This window comes from Mus pahari, chromosome 9, assembly GCF_900095145.1.
Source record: "Mus pahari chromosome 9, PAHARI_EIJ_v1.1, whole genome shotgun sequence".
Taxonomy (NCBI): domain Eukaryota; kingdom Metazoa; phylum Chordata; class Mammalia; order Rodentia; family Muridae; genus Mus; species Mus pahari.
This window is the reverse complement of record NC_034598.1, coordinates 53,852,581-53,872,383: the sequence shown is the minus strand read 5'-3', so window position 1 is coordinate 53,872,383 and position 19,803 is coordinate 53,852,581. Positions and strand designations below refer to the sequence as shown.

Below are 19,803 nucleotides of genomic sequence, written 5' to 3'. Positions count from 1 at the left end.
TGCAGCCTTTTAGCTGACCATTGGCCAAATGCTCACCTGGGACAAGGTGGTACCAAACTGACAATAAATATAACATTCTAAACACTGTAGAACAAAGGACAAATAGTTGCTATTGGCTACTGCTTAAAGTGACTTATTCACTATGATAACGTAAAGAAAATAAATTCTTGGGGCTAGAGAGATGGCTCACTGGTTAAGAGCACTGACTGCTCTTCCCGAGGTCCTGAGTTCAAATCCCAGCAACCACATGGTGGCTCACAACCATCTGTAATGAGATCTGATGCCCTCATCTGGTGCTACAGTGTACGTACATATAATAAATAAATAAAATCTTGAAAAGAAAAGAAAGTCTCCACTGTTTTCTTCTGATGCTCTATATAAAGAATGTTGACTTAATAACCATTTGTAAGAAAACAAATGAAATCATCAATGATAGTGTAGTAAAAATATAAACAAGTTAAAAGCACTTCTTTTCTAGTTAGACTTAATAACAAGTTTTCCCCCACCTTTGGCACACAATAGGCTTTTAATAGATGGTATACAAAATGTATACAGTAAAACAAAACCTTAAGATTAATTGTGAAGAACTGAAACACTATGGAATTGCACTTTCTCCCTTGATAGTGGTTGTACTACTAGAGCCAAAAGGATGACCTGTGCCAGCAAACAGTTCCACTGAGCCCTCCACGACTGTCCCACTGTTAGTACAGCCTGGTGTTCAGTGGTCTAACAGAGGGGGTCAGTGGTGAAGACTTGGAGATTTAAAACTCACTGCACTGAGACGGGAGGCAATGAAGGAGATTCAACTTGGTGCTTCATGATGAGGGCTTTTAGAGATTTTCTGGCATCTAGTAACCCCATGCAACCATTTCTTGTACTGACTGAAGAACCCAAGTCATATTTACAGGATGAGGACACCATATTAACCGCACTGAGACCAGCACATTTCAGAAAATGTAGCCTTGAAGCACGTGTGACCCAAAAGCATTAATGACTGGGACTCATTCCTTGCCGGTTGAGAGGGATTGGGGGGGGGGGACCTGTTATTCTACCAAGGGAGTGAGTGGCCCGCTTGCTTGGCATTGAGACTGGCACTGATTACTGTACATTAACACATGCCTCACATTTTTATGTTTTGAACTATACAGCATGACACTCGTATTGAGAACTAATACTGTATTAGCTCAAATTATCCGATGTAACGGTATGCTGTAGGCTCTTAACTCAAAGATAACCTCAGAGGAGGAGAATGTTTCAGATTGCAATTGTTCTGCTACTTCTCACCAGCAGACACTTACTTTATAGAAACCCATGGCAATATTTTCAAAATGTTGCCACTCTTATTATTTTGATACTTTATCAGTGATACTCTCATTCTTTAATTCACAAGTGAATATATCAAAATATAAAAAATAGACGGCTTGTGTCATTTTTTTTTACACCTTTAAGAAAACACTGACAGCAGAGTCTATGAAATACCATGTTTTACCTTAACCCTAAGTAAAATAATAAAATAGAAATTCATTGATTCATGTGAATAAAAATAATATTCCTTCAAAATAGGCCTTGCCACACATATAAAGAATATAGTGCAAATTAAATCATTACATAATTAAAATAGCCTCAAAACTGTACCTCAGTATTACTCAACTCTAACACCTCTATATAGGTTTGTGATTATTTTAGAGAGGCCAAAATTTATAAATCTTGTTAAAGTCAAAAGCTTTCTAGTGCATTAAAATAATATTAACCTCACTATTACTTCTTATTAATAGCAACGTTTTCAACATGTTTCATGTCTTCAGCACTTGTGAAATAAAAGTTTAACTTGGAAAAAATATTATAACAGCATAATTAATTAAAAAAATACAGCGAGCTAGGTCAAAGTGGGTTTTGTGAGAGAGGTCCCGTGCTCTGAGGCCTTCCTCTCCTTAGGGCAGGAAGGAGGGGCAGCAGGAGCTCCTTCCTGAGCACAGTGAGCCCCCTACTCTTGGAAATGCAGGCTCCTCCAGCACTCGCCTGCCCTGTGACACGGGCTTTAGACTGTGGGTCAGCCTCGTGCTGGTTCCTCTTGGAAGGAACCCAGAAAAGGAAGAACGGAGAAGAACAAAACCTCACAGAAAAGTTTCATGAAGTATAAAGTCATCTTGCCTTTCAGATGTTAAAAGCATAGGAATAGAAAATATGAAAAGTCTTTAAAATTCAGACAGCAGGTGTAAAAACAGAGACATGAAAGTTCAGAGAGAGGCTGAAAGGAGTGAGGTACGACCGGTCATCCTGTTACAAGGTGTCTCTCTGTCAGGTTAGGAACTGCATCCCAGAGGTGCACAGTCAGCAATCATACCTCTGCTGCTGTGCTCCCACGATCCTTCTGGGCACCAACAATGCATGTAAACAGCACGGAGCTGTCTGTGCGAGTACACGGGAAGCTCATCTGCCCCACAGAAGGCAAATCAGAAGTAGAAACGTAAGCAAACAAATTTGTATTAATAATAAATACAGCTTCGAGCATTTAACATCATCAGTATTTTAAAATTTTAAATAAATGCAACTATTTTATACAGAACTGTACTATTTATTATACACACAGTATTATCAGTTCCCTTTGTTCACAAAGGCTGGTTGTAGATAGTATGGAATGTTACAGTACCACCTTGCATAAAATTTTAGTACAATTCTGTACTTGAAAAAGGGTGCAAAACACCAGCCTCAAAAATCTGGATGGAAATATCTTTTCTTTCTTTTTAAAAAGTACATCATTAACACATACACAACAAACTGTACATAAGCTCACTTTTAAGTCACCAACTGAAGACATGGTAGCAGGTGTGATGTAGTGCTTATTGTCCCTCCCAGCAAGGTCACCCAGGAAAAGGCTCAGCTCCTCCAGGAGCCTTGGTTAACATGGATGCTTTTGTATGAATTACTGTACCCAGATAATTACACTTTAATTTAAAGAAGGCAAACACAGCTGCCAAGAATGACTTCAGTAGAGCGTCCTTCCTCTACAAGACTCAGGGGAAGGCGTTCCTCAGGGTAGCTCCTCCTCCACACGTGTTGCAGATGCTCAAGACTCTCCATTTTGAACTCTGGATGCTGGCGGCTGCATGAAATCCTTAAAGGGAGCCAGTGCCTCTTTCAGGGCAGAGCAGACTTCTGAGGATGAGCAGGTGATGCATTCCACTAACGTTGGGTATAAGGCAATTACCTGTGCCCAGGTATTTCCATCAACTGCAATCAAAAAGTACAAATAAAAATATCTCAAAACACAGTGGATATCACAGTACGGTTACCCAATTTACATAGACACAATTAAAAATATAACAGAAATGGTTCTACAAGCATCTTTTAATTTCTAAATTTTATAAGACTTCATGATATAATTAGTAAATACGAAAAAGGAGATAACAGAGTACTGTGTACTTAGAAATTAGGTAAGAAAATCAGGGCTGGAGACGGCTCCGTGGTTAAGAGTACCGGCTGCTCCTGCAGAGGACCTGGGGTTGGTTCTCAGCACCCATATAGCAGCTAACAGCTATTTCTAATTTCAGCCTCAGGGGAATCCAATGCCCTCTTCTGGCAAACATTCATGCACAAAAAAAAAAAAAAAAACCATAAGTAAAACGCTAGACATAAGTAAAATCTTAAGAGGAAGAGAGAGAAATGATCAGTGAAGACAGTCGTAGATACCAACAAACTTTGCAAGTTAACAAAGTAACAGAATGGTCCAAAATGTTATTTTCTGCATAGTTGTCAGAAAATATAGTGTGCATGTCAAGAACAAATAGAAAATCTTTTTTATGCACTTGCCTACTACAAATATGAGTTTCTCAGTAATGCCCTTGGTAGTGATTTGAATTTCGAGTCACTGCACAGATGCAGCCATCTTACAGAGCTTGCTAGTCTTTAATGCGCATCATGAGGCTGGCAGAGGAGCCAGCCTGCTTCCCTAGCCTCATCCACCAGGGTGCTCTTCATCAGGTGGGCAGGGTGACCCACCAGGACCAGTAATCTGTTTACACCGAAAGCGCAGTTACTTTATAGTACCTGTTGTTTGCTGGGGTCTGGCTCAGAGTCACGTACAAGCAAGCGTTTCACTGCTAATCTGAACCTCAGGCCCTCCTTTTACCTTTTAGTCTGATACAGTATCTCAGCAAGTTACCCAGGCTGGCCCCTCCCCCGTATTCTCTGGTAAGTACTTTGTAGAGTGTTCAATCCTCACATAAAACGGGCTGGCAGATGTCATGTTACTGTGGGGAACAAATCCGCAGTCTGGGAGGCAGGGCAGCACACAAGAAAGAGTACTGTGAAAGTGTACAAAACACACCCCCTGTTTTGGGGCGTGCTGAGACAGGGTTTCTCTGTGTAGCCCTGGTTGTCTTGGAACTTGCTCAGTAGACTAGGCTGGATTTGAACTCAGGGATAAGCCTGTCTTTGTTCTCCCAAGTGCTGGTATTAAAGGCATGTGCCACCATACCTGGCTCAAAGAACTTTTTACAATTATTCCATACTTTAGTCTAATTTACTAGGTGGTAACATCCCCCCCCACCCCGCCCCTGCAAAATAAGGCAGAGCTTGGTATCCTGGCCACATCAGGGAACAACTGTTCTCTGTCTCAGCTCTCTTGATGCAATATAAGGAAAGGAGTTCTTATCATAGTCTTTCTCACTTTCTGAAACAAGGCCCTGGTCAAATAAGTTTGGTACACATTACATATATCTCCTCTTAAAGACCAACAATTCATATGAATTCACTAGAAACTTACATACTCAGATTTATATAATTCACAGTTTCCCAATAAAGATGCTTATGGAAATTTTTTTTCATCTAATGTGTTCTGACACTGCTCAGTGCTAATGTTATTTCTTTAGTTCACTTCTGTGGAAAACTCTATGCATCTGCTAACTCCTTTTCTTTTAAGATATTTAATATATGTGAGTACATTGCCACTGTCTTCATGCACACCAGAAGAGGGCATCAGATCCCATTACAGATGGTTGTGAGCCACCATGTGGCTGCTGGGAGTTGAACTCAGAACCTCTGGAAAAACAGTCAGTGCTCTTAACTGCGGAGTCATTTTGCTAGCCCCTACCTCCTTTTTTAAACAGGACACTGCTGGAAGAGAAGGGCTGCACGGTGAAAGTAGGGAATGGTGGGTGAGCAAGCACACTTCTGCTGTTTACCTGCAGCCACACCTTACCATCTGTGTGATCCTGACATTCACTGCAGGAAGAGAACCAAGTCCCTGCAGTGTACATCTGAACCACATGTGGGTGTGGCAGGGGACAGTCCTGCTCTACACACACATTAAATATCATGTAATAATAATGAAAGAAAAATCTATACCATATTTCATTTTACTTTTGCTTTGGGGGTGGAGGCTTAAAAGAAATCAGCAAAGGAACTGAAAAACAAAACAAAAAAGCCAGGCACCACTGCTCTGGGAAGTTTATCTGGCCTGTTCCAGCTGTCTTTGGAAGAGCATACAGATGGCATCTCTACCCTGGCTAGATGACCAGTCAAGTCGCTACAGTAACCATTGGCTTGTTAGAGGAGATACACGAAGATGACACCCAACAGAACCTGGGGGAGGTTACTCAGGTTCAGTTCTTACAGCATGTTTATTCTAAAGCCCACTGTAATTTCCACGGGACTTTCTGATAGAAAGCCAGATGTACCAGCCCATACCTGTACCGCAGGACTGGGAGGTAGAGGAAAAAAGTTAGTAACTCAAGGTCGCCCTCTGCGAGAGGTAGAGGGAAAAAGGTTAGTAACTCAAGGTCGCCCTCTGCGAGAGGTACCAGCTCAAGGCCACCCTGACTTATGAGACTGTTTCCAAAACTTCGAACTACAAAAGGAATATTAAAGAGATGCACATGTATTGATATGAAAGAATATGCATAATGATAAGTAAAAAATAGACAAGAAAAAAGTGATTACAAACAGGTGATATTGTTATTTATTTGTATAGAAAACTGGGGGCTGGTGAGATGGCTGAGTGGGTATGAGCACCCAACTGCTCTTCCAAAGGTGCAGAGTTCAAATCCCAGCAACCACATGGTGGTTCAAACCATCCTTAATGAGATCTGATTCCCTCTTCTGGAGTGTCTGAAGACAGCTACAGTGTACTCACATATAATAAATAAATAAAATCTAAAAAAAAAAAAAAGAAAGAAAGAATAAAGAAACCTGGGGGTGAGTGGAGTGTGTTCTGTGCTTCCGTGACTGTGGGGACCGACTCTCTCCCAGCATGTCGTTGGGGGGGGACTCCGTGACTGTGGGGACCGACTTTCTCCTAGCATGTCATTGCTGAGCTCAGGTTCTCAGGTTTGCGGCAAGTGCCCTTCCTTACCCAGTGAGCGCCTGTCCTAAGTTATGTCTATTTAGATAGCCTACTTACAAACTTACCGTCAAATCAAATAATAAAAACAAAACCTCCTAAAAAAATGTTAAGTCTCCAAATGCCTCACTTCCAGCAACAATGCTATAGTAAGACAATAATAAACAGTTTAAATAGATGTGGAGCCTGTTGGTTCTACACCTGATAGCCAATCTCTTGCATCAGGTTTGGACTGGCTATGTGCAATCCACATGAATCGGACAGAAAAGCTGGCATCCTTATTTTTTTCTCGATGAAGCCTATTATACTTTTCTAATCTACCACCATAATATATGGTTACATCAAAATAAAAAATTCACTTCATTTGTTTAGAGCATAATTCCAACTTCTAATTTTTTCTATATTTTTGCACTGTACACATGTATGTCTGTGTGTGTGCATGTACGTGTGGAGGCCAGATAGCACCTCAGGTGTTCTTCAGATACTATTGTCTTAAAAATAAGATATTTTATAATTTTTTTTATCATTATGTTTCTGATATAAATGTCTAGATATACAAAGAGTTGGTGCTCCTCTATTTTTACCTGGGTTCTGGAGCTCAAACTCAGGTTGTCAGCCTAGGCTGTCTTGCAGGCATACCAGTTTTTTAAGTTAATTTTACTGAATTGACATGACTTGAGTTTTTGTCATCGAGAGAACAAAGAACACAATGGTGCTCTATTCTCATGTTCCCCTACCTTAGTGATAACACAAAAGTGTCACACAGTGATAACCCTGACAGAGAGGACAGACGTGTAATGCCTCGTAGGACAGCCAAGTTCTCAAGCACCTACCATTCTCAGGCTGAGTCTTCTTCAGTGAGTCAATGAGAGTACTGACAGCTTTTAGAACGAATATGATTTCTGTCACTTGCTGCCTACAAAGGATGAGAGATGATTTCCATTAGGATTTTTTAAGATACAGCAAATAACTGTTTTCTCACAAAGTTTGTACAAATAGATATAATTTTTGAAAAATATTGACTACAATAAAATAAAAAGAGGTTAAAATTATTATAAAAGGCAAACTTATCAAGCATATAACAAACCACACGTCAGTGCCATGGTTGCTGCCAATCTGTAGCTAGCTCACCAAATCTGAATTGTAGTTATGCTTACCAAAATTATCAGTGGTTAGGGGCAATTCAATTCCTGAAAACCTGCATTTACAGGGCAGTCCTGCCACTAGCTACAGTTACTTTGTTTGTTTTTTGTTTTGTATTGTTTTGTTGAGACAGGGTTTTTCCTGGGTTATCTTGCTGTCCTGGAACTTGATTTGTAGACCAGGTTAGCCCCAAACTCAGAGATCTGCCTACCTCTGCCTCCTGGGTGCTGGGATTAAAGGTGTGTGCCACCACAATATTTTATAATGCGTGCTTTAAAACTTCCTACAACTTGTTCTGTTTTCTAGTTAATATTAATAGAAATCTGCCAAAAATGAAATGGGGAAGCTCCTTCTACTCCCCGCTCTATATTTTGTAGTGCTGCTGAAAGAGCCCTCAGAGCTGCAGGGGTGCTCGTGTGTGTCTCCTCTCCTTGCTGTACTGCTACTATGATAATCATGAAGCATGCCAGACGTGAATTCTGAGACGGCCAACTAGCAATATTTAACAATAACCAATAAGCGTGTAATAAATGATGCAAAGGTGAAAAGAACACTCCGGTTCCTTCCTTCCCCCCAGCAGTGATGGAGGTTCTGCTTTGTCGTCCCGTCCCCTGGGTTGCTGGTTCAGATCTGAATCCCACAGGGACCCTGGCCTTCCAGTGTGGCACAGGGCACTACATCAAGCCTTGAGACAGGATCTCCCATATTCCCCAGGCAACTGGGGATGACTTGAACGTCTGATCCTCCTGCCTCAGTCTCCTGTCTGCTGAGATGAGAAGCTTCACTAGCAGGCCCTGGTGATGTGGTTTTGGGGGACTGAACTGCATCCCCAGGTACCAAATGGTCTGTGCAAGCAGACTGATGTTGGAAGGTCACTTGTAGAAAACACATAATGCTGTGACACAGAATGAAACAGCTTCATCAGATGACTATAAATAGAGCTCAGATTACAGAAAGCAGGTAGAGTGGGGAGGCAGCTCAGCAGTTATGACCTGAACTGCTCCTGCAGGTGATCTGTGCTCGATTCTGAGAACCTACGTCCCACGGCTCGCACTGCCTGTAGCTCTAGCTTCAGGACATTACACACCCACCCCTGGTTTCTTCAGGCACTTGTACTAATGTCCACATACTAACACATAAATAAAGATGACAAAAATAAAATTTAAAAGAAATATTAAAGGAGCTAGTTAAATCTTCAACACAAAAAAATGAAAAAAAAAAGATGTTTTCTGAACGAATATTTATGATCTAGTAATAATATCCACTCAAAACAGTTTTTATCTCTGTACTTTCATGTATATATCAGGAATCAATAATTAATCCATTTTTAATCATGTCCATAATCAAATTACTAGTAAACTGTCTCAGGATGTTTTTGTATATACATCTGAAGGTAGGGGCCTATAATTTATGATCTAGAAATTTAAAATTCAAGATTGTAGAGAGTTAATAAGTATTGGTCATTTTTTAAAATGTAATTTTGTGACTTCACTCATCAAATTAGAAAACTGTAAAATAAACTCTAAATGAGTAAAGAATTTTAAAATCTTAAAAATCGAGGGAAAGGCATTCGTATCATCCTGGGGAGATCTGACCTGGAACAAAACTTCAGTGAGCAAGTTAGTAAGACATGAGCATGATGAAACAAAAGACCACATCCTCTGACAGACCACTTCCAACTTCAGAAACAACTGATAAGCAAACAAGGCATCCTGGTGATGGGTTTGTCTACCAGAGCCTCAGCATGAGAAGCTCACTGCCCTAACACGTTCCTGACCCGGGGACTTCTGCCCTTTCATACTTTCCATACTTTCTGTTTGTTTTGACTTAAACTCCAGTTTCTACATGAAAACGGATGGAGATATATATATATATATATATATATATATATATATATATATTTATTTCCATTGTGGAATTCCAGTCTATAGCTCAACTGAGATTAGCCCTGCAGCCTCTGCCATGAGCACAAGCTGGATATACAAGAAAGGGTCAGCGTAGGGGCAAGGACTTTGTTAAACAGATTAGAAAAAACAGATTTAAGACAGAAACAGGTGGGCTGGAGAGATGGCTCAGTGGTTAAAAGCACCCACTGCTCTTCTGAGGTCTTGAGTTCAATTCCCAGCAACCACATGGTGGCTCCCAACCGTCTGTAATGGGATCTGATGTCTTCTTCTGGTGTGTCTGTGACAGTTGCAGTGTACTCATTAAAAAAAAAGAGAGACAGGAACAGGTGACAGAAATCAAGAACTATCAATCAAAGATAACCTAGAAGTAATTAATCTCTTAATTTCTCTTTAGAGAAAAAGATTGTATTTTCATGCAAATCCACAAGTTCTTATACAGAAACCTCTGTTAGAGGATCTACTTTCAGATTCAGTATTTTTCAAAAGGTAATATGATGCACGTATCACATAGTTTTTTGGTTTTGGTTTTGGTTTTTCGAGACAGGGTTTCTCTGTGTAGCCCTGGCTGTCCTCGAACTCAGAAGTCTGTCTGACTCTGCCTCCCAAGTGCTGGGATTAAGGGTGTGCGCCACCACTACCTGGCTATCATCACATAGTTCTTAATCTACAAGAAAGGCCTGAAGCATCACCATTACCATCAAAAGTGTTATGTATCGGCAGCAAAAGCTATGAATATTTATACTGTAGAGGACACATACAGTTATCAATGACTTACGCTGTAGAGGACACATACAGTTATCAATGACTTATGCTGTAGAGGGCACATACAGTTATCAATGACCTCAGTTCCATCTAGTTCACTTAAGAAATCTCTTGGTTTTGAGCAATCTTTGCTACTCATTATGGTATCAATGTATTTTCTCCTTAATTAAATGCATACCTTGGGAGAGGGCATTTTCCACTCAATCTCTCATCCTCTATGTAGCGATGCAGAACATCCTGAGACCTCTTTAAAAGCACAGAGAGTGCCATTCGTGAGATGTAGCCTTCCTGGGGTGTTGTGACTTTGTTACTGAAGGAAAACTGGAGCAATGTTTCAAAACACATTTTAGAAAATTCTTCTCTCAAACGAATGTCAATCTCTGCTTCTGTAAAATTAGCAATATTTGATTGTTAAAAAATATTAACACAGTGCACATTAATAATGAGCTTAGCAAGCTAGGAATAAAGATATCAATAAGATGAACAACCTATAGTTAATAATATTTAGCAGATATCTAGTAAATAACAATTTTTCCTCTAGGAATGTGAAAAATAAGGTTGCCCATAATCAACATGTTCTTTTTTGGTTTTCCTTTGTTTAGAGTATATTTGCACATGTGCATGTGTGTATGTGCATGTGTGTGTGTGTGTATGTGTGTGTATGTGCATGTTTGTGTGTATATATGTGTATGTACGTGTGTATATGCACGTGTATGTACATGTGTGTATGTGCGCATGCATGTGTGTGCGTGCACGAGTGCACATGTGCACGTGCCACATTACGCATGTGGAAGTCAGAAGACAACCTGTAGGAGTCAGTTCTCTCTATGTGCGTTCTACTGACTGCACTTATGGCATCAGGCTTGGTGTCCAGCATCTATCTGTTGGTCCCAACATTTTTCTTATCTTGTGACAAGGCTATAAAGTGAGTTTCAAGGGCAAGGAATGTCCCCTGGTGGCAGAATTCTTGCCTAGCACACACAAGGCTCTGTGTTTGATTTCTAGTTTCAATCCCCAGTACCACATAAAGTAGACATGGTGGCATGTGAGCAACTCCAGCATGAGAATGAAAAGCTTAAAGTCATTCTAGGCTGCACAGGAAGTTTGGTGCCAGTCCCTAAGGTATGCATTTTTGAGGACAGTTTGGGGTATCTGAGATCATACCTTAAACAACAATGACAAAACCTGAACAAACTTCTCAAGAGTTTTGTCCAAGTCAAAGGTCACACTTACTGCCTTTTCTGTCTTACTATCTTTCCCCTTTCCCTAGCCACATGATTTTCTGGAGCATGAGGCTGCTCTGGACTAGCTCATCCTCGTCAACTTCTTTAGCCATAACTGGCAGGTAGTCTTTAGCCAACGCCGTTCTCCTTCAGGTCTCCCAGAATCCTAGCTTCCTGCTTTCTCGGTTTACCCTGTTTCCATGAAGAAATTTTAAGTGGCTTCCTAAGAAGGGATGGAGGAAAATAAATCTTGGTTGTTCTTCTGAGGCTGCCATTACTTTATTGTGGTAAGAGTAAGTATAGCTGGCTCCTAGCTGTTCTAGAGTCTTGGTGGGAAGTGGCAACTCTTCTATCCTGCCCTGTCTGAGGCAGAAACGCTGGGAACACGACATTCTTTCTGCTGAAGTATGAGAATTACTATTCTATACTCAGACTTGCCCAGCTGTGCCTAGGTACACACCTCCATAGTGAGAACTCTTCATTTCTAGCCACCATGTCAAGTCTTTGAGAACTGTGCAGTTCCTATGAGAACCTGTAGGCCATTTGAAAAGTTTTTGTGGCTGAAAGTGTGACTATCTTCTTTTTATCGTAAGTATGTTGATATTACGTGGTATGTCTTATTGGGGCCTTTTATCCTTCATTGTTTTGGGCACAGAGTTATCATTTCTAATGTGAGGATATGTCTTCAGTAATTCCCTTTTCTATATTCCTCTGTTCCCTCCTGGAAGACATACTCATCAGAGGTACCTGATAAACACCTTTGACTAATTTTATTTCTTTCTGGTCTTAGTTTAGCACACATCTTCCCACTGGTTTCTGCTCTATTTTCTTGGTCACTACTGTGGTTTGAGCGACAGTCTCTGGCACTTGAACACTGCACACTCCACAGGTAGAAGCACTGTTTGGGGACGCTTAGGAGGGATGGCCTCAGTGGAGGAGGTGTGTCACTAGGGGTGGGCTTTGAGGTTTCAGAGTCACACACCATTCCCAGCACACATGTTCTCTCTCAGTCGGCTCCCCCAGCCCCGTTCTAAACCTTGCTTTTACTCTCAGTCTCCTGCCCGAGTTCTCAGCTCGCTGCCCCCACTGCTGTGCCTGCCCGCACCACACTTCCCCCTGATGGTCTCTTTCACCCCTCAGAAGAAACTCAGTTTATTTACTTATTTCTTTTGGCCTTTCCCCTTAGAGTCTGGCCATCAGGTCATGCTAAGGATTCAAGAACCAACTGATCATAGGACCTTGCTTAGCATGGAATGTCTTTCTTTGTGTTTACAGAAAACTCAAAGGTAAAACTGAGACCACATGTTCTTTATGCAGCCCTTGGAGAGTGTGTGAGCGCCTTTCTTTCAGTGTTGGTGTGCTCACACCACACACGGTAGGCAGGGCTACCTGGTGCTGGTACACTTCACACCATACACGGTAGGCAGGGCTATCAGAAAACCTGATGATTCAGCACTTGAAATATTTGTACCTAATTTTAATTGTACTCTATTAGAATATCTACCATTTTAAATATAAGTATTATATAAAAAATAAGCCCACTTAATTATTTTTCTCTGAAATTCCCATGCTGTGCAGGCCAGTTTTTTGAAATGCTGGGGCGAGTGGGAAAAAAAAAAAAAAAAACCCTTGGCTTGTGAAGTACGCAGCAAGAGAGCCATCTAGTGGTCAAACTGTATAAGTGATCATGGTAGGGCTAGTAAAGGTTGGGATTAAGGATACAAAATAACCTGCAAAAATGTATGATCTCACAGGAAAAAAAATTCCATTATGTCATAATTACTTCTGAGATTTGAATACATTTTAATAACTAGAAATAATAACAAAATTTAGACATATTAGAGGGCATAATAAATGGAGTGTGTTCTTTCTTATGACAGGGAGTTCTTTCAATCCGACTACACACATTCCTTTCTCTAATACTGTGGTATGTATCCTCAGAAATGTTTTCAAGAATGTGACACCTCTCTAGCACAACACGGTACACAGTAGGCACTCACTGTTTTCTCCTTTAAGAAATGTTAAGAAACTTTTTCCCTACTAAAACGAACATTCTAAGTGGCAGAATATTCTCTTTTTTCTATACGATACTCTTTACAATAATCCATGACTTCAAAATCTGGCAAATTCTGTCAACATGCATAATTCATCCGACTGCAGAAGTCCCATGTGATTCACTTAATCGGAGCTTACATATATGAGCACACCTCCATTTCCCCTTATAACCCTCAAACTCTAGGCCCCACTCCTAAGCATGGCTTACACATGTAACTGTCCTCGGGCTGTGAGCGGCCCAGTCACGCACCTGTGAATGAGCACGGCTGAGAGTGGATGGAGCCCTTGTTGAGCATGGTCATCATCTGGCCCACGAACGCTTTAGGAATGAGGTTGGCGTACGGGAGGATCTCTGCACTGATGAGCTGAACAACCTACAGCAAAGGAGAGACAGCCAAATCTATTCTTCCCTCGGAAGAGATGGGCCTATTCAAATGGTATTTTCTAGAGTAAAAGCTAAATTTTACTTTTTGAAAAAGTAACGAACCTTCTCTGATGGAAATACATGAACGTTTTACTGTTACTACAACATGACCACTAGCCTGCCTCTTCATCCATCTTACCTATAAGGAGAGTCAACACTAAGGTTTACTGTGCTACAGTTTTAATGTATGTTGATTTTCACCCAACTACAAATATACAGACAAATGTTCAGCTGTATATGAGACTCAACCATACGTAAATACCCAAAATTAACATTAAACTTATTTTTCATAACCAGAAATTATGAACTATGAAAAATAAAGTCATATTCACTTTTGTCGCATACCTTGTCCTAACATACAGTTTATTTTATCCTCTAAAGGAAAAAAGAGCTTACATGAGGCTTAAACAGCAATGGCACAGAGGCAAGAGTTTGACAATGCCTACACTTTCAAGTCTACATGGGAAAATGATGTATTTGATTTACGTAAACATTCAGCTACCTCAAAGATATCAGATCCCACCTCCTTCCCCAACCAAAGAAGGCTCAGCTGATACTGAACCCTGTAAAAGTGGAAGGTTCCACAAAGCTGTCCTCTGACTCACATAAAGGTATACACAGACACACACACACACACACAGAGGCATGTACGACACACGTGCCCTTCCCTACTAACATTAAGTCTTTACATTCCATTTATCATCCTCAAATACAGTAAAACACAGGAAAATTTTTCTAAGTTTGCTTACTTCAACATCAATACTTTCGTTTCTTTGAAATTCTTGAATAGAGAGATTATCTGGAGGTATGCTAAAAAGAAAAAAAGAAAGACTTGATTTCATTTCCTGGACAAACTGGAGATAAACAGTATTCAAGTGATTAAACATTAGCTCTTCCTGCTCAGGCTGAGACATTATGGCTCACTTAAAAGAAGACACTGTTAAATTACAGTACTTACTATAAATGATCTGCTAAAATACTCGGAGCAATCTTGAACTGAACATCTGAAAAACTAAACTTCTCCCAGTATAATGTATGAATAAGAAAGGTGTCCCCACAACTAAAATCACCATTGAGAGGACATCTGATTTATTTATGCTATCTGATAGTGACAGAAAAGACCCTCAATCCAGCCCGTTATTATTTTGTAAGACAATACATTAAATTCTTTAAATATAAGAGAACATGCATAAAGAAAAGGCCTAATTTAATTTTCTAAAGCAAAGTTATTACAGCAAGAACAGAGAAGTCAATAGTTCTGATAGAATCAAGGTGGAGTCTAGACTTTCTGATTCATAGATAGTAAGATAATCACAAATGTGTAGGATATTGAAGTATTAACTGTTTAAGAACAGCTTCAGTATTAACTGTTACAACAGCAGCTGGAATCAGCCAGTGTTTGCAAGAGCTCTGTCTGTATTACTCTCCTGAGTCCTCATTGCAGCCCCAAGAACTAAGCAGTATCGTCCTAGTCAACAGAAGAGGAGACCAAAGCTGGGCGTGCTTAAGAACGCATCTGCCAGCACTCCCCAGTAAGCGCAAGGCTCCAATAGGAACCTTCGTTATCTGACATCTGAATCTATATCATTTTCTTTTATGTTATATGTATAAAATAGCATCAACGCATTTAGTTTAGAGGTGTAGTATACATATACCTACAGCTAGATGGTTAGCAAGCCTTGTTTTATTTGTACATTTAAATGTATAAATATACTGAGCACCAGGTCCCCTGGATCAAGCACTAGTCTTCCCACCACAGTGAGAAAGTACCCAAGGCACAGACGCATCCTTCCAGTTGTGTGTGCAGCCCAGCAATGGTGTAGTCAGTGACTGTCAATGGAGAACAGTTGTAGACATAATGTCCCATCTCCTTAAAGGCTCTCTCTCTCTTTTAGACCAATGAGCTGACCTTTTAGTAAAGAGGAAGTCTTCAAGCGTGCTGGCTAATTCCGGCCACATGCTGTCAAATTTCCCCGAGGAAGCGTGCTGCCGGGCAACGGGCAGCCCGGTGGCCAGGACTTTGAGGAGCGAGGCTACCGCCAGCTTCCATGTGCTTTCAGAAGGGCATGAGTACTTCAAACTGAGAGGAACCCTGAGAGTCTGCAGAGAACATTCAGTTTGGTTAAAATACACACAGTGACATTCAATCTAAACGTCAGGTAAGCCAGGAAAGCACAGCACAAAGATTTCACCGACAGACGGTCAAGAGAGACGGAGTCTCCTAGACAGACGCACTTCATCTTGTTTGGAACTGAGAACTAGACCCAGGGCCTTCTGCATGCCAAGAATGACCAGTCCCACTGAGCTAACCTCAGCTCGAAAAGCAGCATGTGTGTGTTTTTAATTGGACACGGAGTCTCACTAATGTAGTTCAGGTTGTACTCAAATCACTATCCTCCTGTCTCAGCCTCCCAAGTACTAGGTTACATATGTGCTGCAACCACGAGCTTTACCACAGTCTCATCTAAGCATGAGTCATTAACTACTTCTTTGAACCTCAGTTCTCTTTCTTTAAAATCACAATAAGGATACTATTACAGAGTTAAGAACAGAAAATGTACCAGTTTGTAACTATCTTGATGCGGCTCTTCCAGCAGAAAGCATCATTCCTATGAGTCTCCTGCCTGACCAAAAGAGGCCAATGCTGCCTATGTGTTCCCAGGGGCCAGGGGAGAGCTAACAACCTGAGACACTTTCATGTTTGAGAACTAAAATTCCTTGAGTTTTACACTTTACTCAAATGTTTCAATGTGCTTTTTCTAATACTGAAATAAATTAATCATGCAAGAATATGAAACCTAGAAAAGGAGTTTAGCTTTAGATTTTTCCTTCAAACAGAGGGAAAGTGAAGAAATAAGGAGAAACATAGTGAACAAATGCTTAATTTTTAAAGAGAAACCCAAACCTGGTGTTCTGCATATGGCCTCTCACAAGACAAGCCTTCATCAACAGTTAAGCCAACACAGGCTCTCTGAATACCTTGAGTTCTGAGCTCCCATAAGACCTGAGGACTCTTTTAAGGACTATATCACATCGACCTTGCCAGGCTAGAGGTAGAATTCAGCAGAAAAGCATCTCCTGGCATTTTAGAGGCTCTGGGTTCAAGCTCTACTACTGAGGTACCCTCACTCCACTCCAAAACATCTCATATAATAAAAAATGTGCTTGCCAAATACAATCCATGTATTTGAAGTCACTATAAATAACAAATGTTCTATTCATTTATCCCAATATACTGCCTAGAGAAATTTCAATAATTTTATAATACCATATACAATTATAGAGATAAAAAAACGATACATTACCTTAATAATATTCTGGAGGACTTTCTCATTCACCACTGCTTTATGACAAGCCGTTTTTTGATACAAATCCACAACTACTTCTAAAGATCGTTCAGCGAACGGTACATAATTCAAGGCTACCCATTCCGCCTAGAAAGTAATATTTTCACATGGAATTAAAGGGGAAGGGACTGAAGGAAATGATACTGTTTTTGAGAAGGAAGTTCTTTTTCCTTACAAGTTCAGGCCTTGGTTCTAGATCAGATCACATTACATGCAAAGTTTTCAAAAAAACAAATGCACTTCATAAAAAAGATTCTCATTCAGGCAAAAGTTCCAACTACTGGGGATGCGCAGAGAGCACTCTATGGAGACTGGGAAGATGCACTGTGTTGGCAGCAGGTTAGGACAGGTTTAGGAAATTTAACTCACCGGTGCAAATAGTTGGATCTATTGTGAGTCCATTGTGATGCAAGACAAATAGAATGAGAAAAATTAATACACATTAGAACTACTTTTTTGACTCTATAAATTATAATTCTTATGTTGAGTGAAGAAAATCAGCATGTATGTGCATTCAAAAATTTACTTTTGTTATAAGCCAAAGATATAATTTGCCAACTACGGTGATGAAAATGTATGTAAAATCCAACTAAATTTCACACCAGCAATGGACAACTTGTTTAGTACACACAGATTTCTTCATCTTGCATTGTAGATAGCTATTTAAAGATAAAGTCAGGCCTAGGGATTTACACCCAATTTGTAGAAGAATGGGACTGCAGAGAAAAAGGGTGGAAAGGAGCTCTCTCTTCTGAAGAAACAAGGGAAGTGACAGGGCAACCTCTGAGAAGGACCCTCTGGAGAGGGAGAAGGCAAACGTCAGGGAGAAGATGTCTCGGGGACACCTGGGTTCTGTCAGGGACACCTGAGCATGGATGAGCACTTCCTTAGGTAAGCAGTCTATCTTGATTGGAACTCACATCTATAACTTACTACAGAACAGACACAGTTTGAGAGCTACCTGGTTGTACTTTGCATTTGCAATGTGCTTTGTTTCCAGCTGTCCATACTGTGGAGGTTTACAGGAAAACTCTACGAATGCCAGCAACTGGTCAAATATAGCCGGGTACATGATCTGCATGTTTTCTGGTCCAACGCAGATGGCCTGGGAAGCAAAGTGTGAACATTAGGATGTACATCCTTCCTGTGGATGCCGCACATCCTTCCTGTGGATGCATTTGCTCACCCAGACCCTTGAGAATCCCATGTGCTTTGCCGTCTTTTCACACTGGGAACTCAAGCTTCCTAAACAATCACTAAACAAAAGGCAGCCTCACACTGTTTAGTCAGGTTAAAGATGCTCTTAACAAAGTATGACTTACTTACTCTTTAACACAGAGGGGAAAGTTCAAGCCTGGTTTGACAAGTAGGTGAGACTGGGGTGTGCATCTGAGATTTGCTGCTACAAAGAGCCACAAGACCAGCAGTGGGTCAAGATGAAGCTGACTTCTCTCTAAGTGCTGTAAGTTCATGGACACAACAGTTGATTTCTGCCCCATGCCCGTCTACATACTCACAGGCATTAGAGCTGAAGCATAAATACATCTTTGAAACAATTATGCAGAATGCTTCTAGTGACAGGAAGATGTTTTCAGGTTTGGAATGACATTACATTTTGTTTTCAGAGTCAAAGCTCAGATAAATTCCCAGTAGCCACAATGAATAATTATATTTGTTCTTTTTCTGCTAAAGCAGTTATTAAAAAGTAAACTTTCATGTTTTTCCTTGAAATTAAAGGGTGTGTGCTATTTTTTATTACCTTCTATGCATATATAACAACCCTGAATGTGCAGTTAAGGGAGTCCAAGAATTTGGGAATTCTCCAAATGACAACATTTTTTTCTGATAGAAACCCCTTCTCATTCACTTTAGGGAAATGCATAAGCAATATAGCTGTATGAGTCAGAGGGGAAAGTATTGTGGTCTGAATAGGTTTGGTGCCCACACACACATGCGTTTGAATGCTTGGCCCATGAGGAGTGGCACTATTAGGAGGCGTGTCCTTGTTGGAGGAAGTGTGTCACAGTGGAAAGAGGGCTTTGAGGTGTCATATGTATCTCAAGTTTGGTCAGTGCGGATGACAATCTCCTCCTAGCTGCCTGTGGATCAAGATGGAGAATACTCAGCTCCTCTGATGTCTGCCTGTAAGCTGCCATACTTCCTGCCTTGATGATGATGGACTGAACATCTAAAACTATAAACCAGGCCCAACTACATGTTGTCCTTAATAAGAGTTGTCTTGGTCATGTTGTCCATTCACAGCAATAAAACCCTAATACAAGTATGATGAACTACAAACTTATTTGATTTCAGTCATAGAAATTCATGCCCCTCAAACAGTATTGAATGTCAGATTCTGTTAATTTCTTGGCTTGTTCACAATTTGTTTCCTGAACAACAGAACAATGGTTAAATAGATAAAGACTATTGCTTGGTCTGCGTGCCTTCAGGGCAGTGTAGGGGTGCTGCGGTTATGTCCAGGGGCAGTGTAGGGATGCTGCGGTTATGTCCAGGGGCAGTGTGGGGTGCTGCGGTTACGTCCAGGGGCAGTGTGGGGTGCTGCGGTTACGTCCAGGGGCAGTGTGGGGTGCTGCGGTTACGT

At 40.7% G+C, this 19,803-nt stretch overlaps 1 protein-coding gene across 4 annotated transcripts in view; it reads right to left on the bottom strand.

Annotated features, from left to right (window-relative positions):
- Positions 1 to 297: 297 nt before the first annotated feature.
- Positions 298 to 19,803, bottom strand: part of Mon2 (MON2 homolog, regulator of endosome-to-Golgi trafficking) — a 76,474-nt gene continuing 56,968 nt past the window's right edge. For 2 of the 4 annotated variants that reach the window (XM_029542104.1, XM_021204366.2), the window contains 8 exons: positions 18,163 to 18,306; positions 17,160 to 17,288; positions 15,764 to 15,954; positions 14,604 to 14,664; positions 13,681 to 13,804; positions 10,331 to 10,538; positions 7,174 to 7,256; positions 298 to 3,231 (listed from right to left, as the gene is read on the bottom strand). In XM_029542104.1, the coding sequence (XP_029397964.1) occupies positions 3,068 to 3,231; positions 7,174 to 7,256; positions 10,331 to 10,538; positions 13,681 to 13,804; positions 14,604 to 14,664; positions 15,764 to 15,954; positions 17,160 to 17,288; positions 18,163 to 18,306 (1,104 nt within the window). In that variant the 3' untranslated portion in view covers positions 298 to 3,067. Of the gene's footprint in view, positions 3,232 to 7,173; positions 7,257 to 10,330; positions 10,539 to 13,680; positions 13,805 to 14,603; positions 14,665 to 15,763; positions 15,955 to 17,159; positions 17,289 to 17,570; positions 17,589 to 18,162; positions 18,307 to 19,803 lie in introns of all 4 variants that reach the window. The other 2 variants (XM_021204365.2, XM_021204364.2) reach the window with 2 other exon arrangements.